This window comes from Siniperca chuatsi, linkage group LG19 (assembly GCF_020085105.1).
Source record: "Siniperca chuatsi isolate FFG_IHB_CAS linkage group LG19, ASM2008510v1, whole genome shotgun sequence".
NCBI classification, from domain to species: Eukaryota; Metazoa; Chordata; class Actinopteri; order Centrarchiformes; family Sinipercidae; genus Siniperca; species Siniperca chuatsi.
The window spans coordinates 16,041,196-16,049,557 of record NC_058060.1 but is presented as its reverse complement, the minus strand read 5'-3'; the positions used below and the strand labels follow the sequence as shown (position 1 = coordinate 16,049,557).

Here is an 8,362-nt window from a genome sequence, read left to right as displayed (position 1 = left end):
AATGCCATATTATTTCAGTTTCCTCCTTCAAAACTACTCAAACCTAAAGAATATGAAAGAACAAACCAGGAATAAATACTAAGTAGATGTTTAAAGAGGTATTGCACACTTAAACATGTTTTTTTTTGCTGTAAACTAAATTATATGACTGTACTGTGATGAAACACTGCTGGTGCTGGTGTTAATATTGACATTCTTGAATATTTGCATTTCATGAGTTGAAAATGGCTCAACACGCCATCTACTGTTTTAAATAACCCTGAACATTGCAAGGCCATTGCTGACAGTCAACCTTTTGGGGCTAATTTACTTCGACCTGTAATCAGGCTTTAAGTGGCAGTCTGTGAAATAGCGCTCATTTTCAAATATATGCAGATCGAGATGCATCATTCACTGGAGTTTATGCTAGTTTTTGCTAACCCTATACTTAGTATTTTTCAATTTTGGCTCAGACTCGTGCTTTTGATGGCTGTAGAAGCACCACCAGGCTGCATTTTTCCCTTGATGGAGATCCCATGATAAACAGCAGGGCTGTGTACTGACGCTCCCCCACAGACACACACTCACCAGAGAGCCTCTCTGAGCTGCTAACGTTAGCTCAGCTATAACACAGGTACCACAAAGAAACGTTTACAAGGGCCATGAATGTGCTTCTGACAGTGCTTCTGAAAGATCCAGCGTGGCCACGGAGACTCTGACAGCAGCTGCTCATCATGGCTGGTTAGCTGTCTGACTGTCGGCACATGGCACACACAAGGCCACGCCCCCTCCAGTGTTTGTCCTGCGGTCCTCTGCTGCACTTCTTAAATATGCTGCGAGGGAGGGAGTTAGCAGAATTTGTAGATTGCTGTTTCCAAGGTCAAGAATGAACTTTGAACCTCAAACTTATGACAATTTAAAGTAAAATACAGCTCTTCATGTGTCACTTGCATCTGATTTTCTAGCCACTTGGGGGCAGCAGAAATCACCTTTTAAGTTGATATGGCTAACTTGTTAGCAAACAGTTGCTTATTTACACTTTGAGCAGACATGAAGCAACATTATCATTGTTTTTGGTCTCCACTGACTCCTGGGGGAAATGTCTGACTCGTTAGCTGCTACATGCTCCACTGTGTTCACCAGTTGAAACTAACTTTCTCCATCTGCTGTGTTTGGTGCTGGGCAGGTAGTGCACAGTCGGTTTATTAAAGCTTTTTCACAGAAAACATCTGAGACAAAACACAGAGTCAAGTGATAGTTCTCTGTGGGTTTTGCACTACAAGCAACCCCTTTCACATTAAACATTGTCATTTGATTCCACATCAATATAAAAATATTAATTATAGCAGCTTTAAGGTTTGTTAAAGTCATTACACCATGGTACCAACTGACAGTGTGCAAACTTGCAACTTTAATAATGTTGTACAGTACGATTTCAACAGCAGTCTTTACAATGCACCCAACCCACTTTTCCCCAATAAATAGAATTTCATGTAATCTAAGCTAATTATTATATTTTCCTCAAAAGTTTAACATTTATTGGTGGCGATGTCATCACAAAGGTTTCTTTTTTTCAATAATAAAGTGTTTCAATGTCTTTAAGGATTATCAATTTACAGTCACTGTCAAGGATCAAATGACGTCATTCAGCCACAAATCACATTGAATTGTAAAAATCTTTGGTAAATTCAACAATTCAACGTCACTAAACTCAAAAGCAAAGAATCATCCTGATCTAACAGGCTAGGTGGATACATTTCTAGAACTTACTCTTTTCTGTTTTCTCAGATTAAATGACAATCAAGACTTATTTCCAACTTCAATTAAAGAATTTAGTTTATACGCTTTTGGAGATTTGAGTAAATATGCAGCATAAAAATGTGCACCCCATAACCCGACACAACAAAAACAGCACAGTAATGAAGGCACTTCATTCTGTAAGAGAAGATAAATCACAGTTGTTTGAACAAAATGTCCGACGAGAAACGACAGCCTGCATAGCACAGCTCAACACACACACAAAAGGTCACCCATTGTTGAAAAAGAAACAAAAAACTCTTCTGTCTATTTGATTATTTTCGGTAATTAAAATATTACTTGATAGAATAGTAAAACCTCCTATCTCTGATAGAAAAATTACTTTATGTATGTCTTGCTCTTAGAAACATATAGTATGTACATACAGTAATATAATCTTTTGTCAGTAGGAGTTCTGTACAAAGAGTCCAAGAATGCAGAGATGGTAAGAATGTGTACAGTTGTCTCTAGATTTCTTTATGACCGGAACAACTGCCTGAAGTCCTCAGCTTGGGGTCGGAGGACGGGAGCCGGGCTGCAGGGCCGTGGCAGCGAGGTGAGGCCTCTGTGCAGCGGGGCCGGAACAGGGAGGACCAGCTGGAGCTGCCATCTGCTACCTGTTCCTCAGGCTCTGTAACAGACTGTAAACGTCCTCCTCCTTACTGAGACCCTCGAACAGAGGAATCAGATCCAGCAGCTCTGTGTCAGTCAAGTCGTCAAACCAGGACTGCACTGGGACCTGTGGAGAGAAGAAACAGAACAGATAGATTTTATTCATTTGATACAAGGAGAAAACTGAAGTGCTGCATTATACGTAGGTGAGGAGATGGTGCCAGTTTTGTGTAAATAATTAATAGGGGAAATGCATTAAAGGCATGAAGAGTGGCAGCAGCTCCACTGAGCAACTTCTCCGCAGAGAGAAATCTCATAATACTGGGAACACTCCCTCTAGCTCAACGCTGTTTCTAAAACTTAAACTCGCAGATATAATCATTTACCATCATTATAAACTTTATAACTTATTTCTGTTGTACCAGTGTATTTTGACCCCATTTTAATCAAGATTTTATGAGATCTAAAACCACACCTGTTGATATTCTGAAGATTTCCTGCTACCTTACGATTAAGTGAAATTCCTGGAATTTTTGCAACCCAGGTGTGAACAAAAGCAAGAAGATCCTGGGTCAAGCAATAAAAAAAGACTCTCTCAGATAACATACTGTATCAGGCAGAAGAAGCTCATTTGCAATTTTTTGTGAGCCCCTAACAAGTGACATTTTTTTCAGGTACTGTAGCATGAACAGAGGGCAGTCCAGGATAATGGAGGTTTTATGTCAATCAAGCAGAAGACTGACTTACTGCGTTCTCTGGGTGGAAGATGTAGGAGGCAGGTGAGTTGTCTACGATGATGACTTTACTGAGCTCTCGGCCCAGCCGGCTGAGGTCTTTGACGTAGTTTCCTCTGTGGAAAACACAGGATTCCCTGAAGAGCCGGGCGCGAAACACCCCCCACTGGTCCAGCAGGTCTGCCACAGGGTCAGCGTACTGAACAAACCAAAAAACATCAGGTTAATACAGTCTGTGTAAAGCCGCATTACTGCCACTGTCGTCTTAGTGCTACAACGTGTGAGCAAACCTTGGCTAAGCTTGCTGTGAAGAGGACACATTCAAAGAGCTCCCCCATCTTCTGGAGGAACTTGTCCACGTGGGGCCTCTTCAGCACGTACACCTGGAACAAAGAAACAAAAATGCACACCTTTAATGTTAGCTTTTTACAAATCAACACACAAGTATGTAAAACTTGCTCGTGAACTGATTGGTGTTTCTCGCTATCAGTCAGCTTATCAATAGCCCTGGTCCTTATGAGCAAAATGAGTTATGCCTGGTTGTAACCTACCCATTTATTGGTTAGAATACTTTTTAAACTAATTACATTCTAAGTTATAAGGTTTAGTACATGGTTTGACTTTGACTAGGTAAGAGTTACTTCACTGATTAGTTTGATTACTGTTCTGTAATATGCTGTCATATGTCAATATTTCTTAATTTTAAAATTGCCCTGGTTATCCTGAAAAAGAAAATGTGCAAAACATTTGTATTTGAAGCTAATAAGAGACTTTGAAAGTAAGAAACATTCAAGTATCTGACATGGCCTGGGAGTGTACTCAGGTATCGTTTCAGGACGGCATTGAGAATTTTAAAACAATAGCCAGCCCTTCACAACAACAGACATTGCTTTGTGATTGATTTGCCCTTTCTGCTCGTCTTCGTCCTCTTCAGCAGGTCTCCATGGGTTAGCTGCTGCCCCCAAGTGCAAGTAATCAAGCATAGGCCAAGACAGATACAGAAAGCCTATCCTGGATTACTTGAACCCGGTTACAGCTACAGTATAGCTGCTTCTGCTTCAATAGACCTTTAACATCAATATACTGTACAAACAGACGCACGGCATGTCTCGTCACAAAGCAGGTGTAAACAGTGCCTTTTTTTCTTGCTGTTATTTCTTTCTCTCTCACACATTTCTAATCAGTGAAGCACCTCTTCTGCTGCGCACTCAAGAGTATCTTCAGCACGCTTTGTGACATTTGTTTACCTGGTGACACAGTCACGTCACGGCCTGTCTATCTTTACAGCGAGCAAAGACTTAGAATGAAACAGAAAGCACTAAATTCAGGGAGGAGTGTTTGAGCTGTCCCACTTTGATGCGGTTGTGAGATAATAGAGAATAATAAATACTAAAGGAAAGAAAATGGAGCCACAGCTTCCAAGGGAGATCTTATAAATTAATACATATTATTTTATTTAAGCCCACTTCTGGAAGTCCTTCATATCAGTGCAACAGTACCTGATGAACAGTACCATCAATCTCCACTGGAACAATGAAATCCGCGTTGCTGATGGGCTGTAGGGAGACAAGAAATGGAGAAAGCATTCAAAATAGCACAATCTGGCAAGGAAGAAGCTTAACCACATGCCCACATTTTTGGTAAAACATAATAGAGAAAGGTAAAATACTTTGGTGTCCCAGGCAAACTAGGGAGGCTTTAAGCATAATGTGGTTCCCTCTGCTCCAGCACTCTGTATGTCAGTGTTAAATAAAAACCAGAAGTGAGACTCCAGGGAGAAAACCGGGAGCTGAACAAAATGACAGATGTGAACGTGGACAGGAGGAGTGCCGCTGTTTTCTCAGCGTGTCTTATGTCATCTTCAAAAGCAAGAAAGGGGAGAGGAGAGGTGCAGGAGGTAGCAGAAGATAGATGCCAGAGGGGTGTGGGTGGAAGACAAGTGGAGGGCATAAAGACGAGGATGAAAGGATTAGGTGGGAGGCATGGCAGTGTCATTTTGGAAAGGGAGAGAAAGAAAAATAGGTGACATAGAGACAGAAAAAATGTGAGTTTTAAGAAGCACAAAGAAAGCTTTTCCATAAAAGCTTGGCTGTCACCTGTTTGGATAGTTTGTTGTAGACAAAAAAAGAATAGAGGATTATTTAGAAGCCTCAATTATTAAGTTGAATTGACTGTAATTCATCCACTGATATTTAAAGAATACAGGTAAATCTGCAACATTACTCTTTGGTAAAGTAATGCTTAAGATGACTTTGTATCCTAGACTGTGTTTATTAATTTACAAGTCTGCTGTACAAAGTCAGACAGCAGTAACTACAGAAACTAGTGAAGTTGAGAAGAAAGTTTAAAGTCTACTTAGCCAAAGTGTCACAGTGTTAACAGCTACATAACTTAGTAAAACCTTAACTTCATACCTTTTTAGGGAGATTTCCCCCTCCCCTCTCCAAAACAATTGTGTAAAAACAATTGTCAATTAAAATCAAATGCTGTCAGTATATAAACGTTTAATAAATGGCTTATAACACACTATAATGTAGTTGTAAGTAGATATATAAGTTTAGTAATATTGTCAACAACTATACCTGTTCCTGTGGGCACCAATAAGTGGAGAATGATGTATATACAGATAATGAATTTCAATATAGCAAAATACAGTTGTAATAATATAAAATATCTTCACAGGGGAAGTTGTAATTGTTGACAATTACTGTACATTAATTAACAATGTACCTGTGTATAACTACATTGTTGTTTTATAAACCATTTTTAAATGTTTGCATACTGCTTATAAATGCCAAATTCAGGGACTTAAAGTGAAGTGTAACCAGATTTTTTAAGGTTGACTTTTCTTCAGGTCTTGAAACATGATGCACCATGAAAGTACTCTGACATTTTTAATTAACTCTAAACCAGCTGTCCTCAAATATAAACCTACCCACGTCCCTAATGATTGTACTGTATGTGTAATCTAATGCTAGTTGCCTTCTGGCATAAAACTACAATTGAGCAGTGACCAGTGGTGGAAAATAACTAAGTCCTACATTTACTCAAGTAGCCTACTATATTTAAGTACAATTTTGAGGTACTTGTATTTTACTTTATTAGTAGTATTTTCACTTTCTGCTACTTCTACTCTACAACAACTGAGAGGCAAATATTGTAGCTTTTACTCCACTACATTTATTTGATAACTTTAGTTACTTTGCAAATTCATATTGACAAAACAAAATATAATCAACAAATAAATGATCAAAGCAGTAATTTTAAATTAATCAATTAAAATTAAATTAACTCAAATAGATTAAACTAAATATTTTTTATTAAAATATATCAATGTAATTACATTGAATAAAATAAATTGAATTAATATAAATCTACTTTATTAAATGAACTCAAATACATTTAAATTAAATATAATAAATAAAATTAACCAAATTAATTAAATGTAATTACATTAAATCAATGAATTTAAATGAAATTAAATCAAATACATTTAATTCAATAAATTACATTACTTAAATTAAATTAACTAAAATACATTTAAATTAATTAGCTCAAAAATTTTTATTACATCAGCTTAAATACATTAAATTGAATTAAGTCAATTAAATTAAATTGAATTAACTAAAATAAATTCAATTTAATTACATTATATAAATTAACTAAAATAAATTGAATTAGATCAGGTCAAATAAATTAAATTAAATTAACTCAATTAAATTAATTTGAATTAAATCAATTCAATTAACTTAAAATAAATACATTTAATTAATGCTTCAATAATGATAATCGAATAATATAATATACATTATTCTACACTGTGGTATTGCTACTTTTACTTAAGTAAACGATCTGAGTACCTCTTCCACCATTGGTGGTGACAGTGGAACAATAGACCTATTAGAGATGTTTGGTTTCTCTACGTGATGCAAGAGTGAGGCAATGCACAATCAAAGCCTCCAGATCCTTACAAAGACAGATGTGAGTGCTTCTACGGATCAGTTTTGTAATATTCAGCTCTGGTTAATGTTTACACCAAGGAACGTAAAAGACTGTAGCCTTGATTGTCTAAAAACAGTACCAGTAATGAGCCAAACCAGTGACAGGCAGAAGAGAGAACAAGCAGGCAGCATTGGTCCAGCTTTCACAAAGAGAAGAGAAAGAGGAGAGAGAAACACAGATGGAGGAAGAGATGCAGAGACAGACTTGGCCTCCGCCTATTGCTCTTCTGCTGAATCACTCCATCATCTGAAGACTTGAACACACAACAGCTGCTCATTGCGCTGCTCTGTAATGGGCCAGGATCCGAGATGGCGAGAGATATGGAAATGGAGGATGGCGAGAGGGTAATGTATGTGTGAGAGAAATGGAGGAAGTGGGATGAAATAAATGGGGAGAATGGAGAGTGTTTTCTTTATGGATCTCTGCTGAACCAGCGTTGACCTCAACAGACTTGACCGAGGGAACTTCTAGGTTTTTTCGACTGATGATCACAGTCTGGCTGTGGTCCAGTTTTTCCTTTATATACAAACATATCGCAACACTTAATCATTTGGTATTACTGTCCAAACCTGCCTCTGAAAAACACTTGTTGTCACATGTCTCATTACAGCAGGTTTGTCCACATACATCTGAAATGACCTGCATGAGGAGCTCGTTCTCACCAATTCATCTTTTTTTTAAACTTTTTTTTATTGACTGGCCATTTAATAATTTCAAATTATTTTGTTTTATACACTGTGCATCTTAGGGTTTTACAAAATTCTGTGGACAGAAAAAGGTATTCTACAGGCACTCTCAAACAGAGCAAGGAGAAAACCTATATTAAAAGCCTTTTTGGGATGCAACTAACAATTATTTTCATTATTGATTAATATGCAGATTATTTTATCAATTGATCGATTAATTTTACGTCTATAAAATGTCAGAAAGTAGCAAAAAAAAGTTCTCAGAGGCCACATGGGCATCTTCAAATGTTTTTGTTTTGTTCAACCATTGCTCCAAAATCCAAAGATATTCAGTTTACTATCATAGAAGACTACCAGGAAATATTCACAACTCAGAGGCTAGAAGTAGTGAATTTTGCATTTTTGCTTAAAAAATGTCTTAAAAGATAAATCGATTATGAAAATAGTTTAATTTTATGCCCATCCACTCATCAGTTAATCAACTAATCGTTTTAGCTCGAAGGCCATTATTTAGTCGGAGATATTGGTTTAAAACTGGTTTCAGTTACCTAA

The 8,362-nt window shown here is 37.3% G+C and overlaps 1 protein-coding gene across 2 annotated transcripts in view; it reads right to left on the bottom strand.

Moving 5' to 3' along the window:
- Positions 1 to 1,367: 1,367 nt before the first annotated feature.
- ctdspla (CTD (carboxy-terminal domain, RNA polymerase II, polypeptide A) small phosphatase-like a) overlaps positions 1,368 to 8,362 on the bottom strand; it is a 33,629-nt gene continuing 26,634 nt past the window's right edge. For both annotated transcript variants that reach the window (XM_044176894.1, XM_044176895.1), the window contains 4 exons: positions 4,622 to 4,678; positions 3,413 to 3,505; positions 3,136 to 3,321; positions 1,368 to 2,515 (listed from right to left, as the gene is read on the bottom strand). In XM_044176894.1, coding sequence (XP_044032829.1) covers positions 2,390 to 2,515; positions 3,136 to 3,321; positions 3,413 to 3,505; positions 4,622 to 4,678 — 462 coding nt within the window. In that variant the 3' untranslated portion in view covers positions 1,368 to 2,389. The remainder of the gene's footprint in view (positions 2,516 to 3,135; positions 3,322 to 3,412; positions 3,506 to 4,621; positions 4,679 to 8,362) is intronic.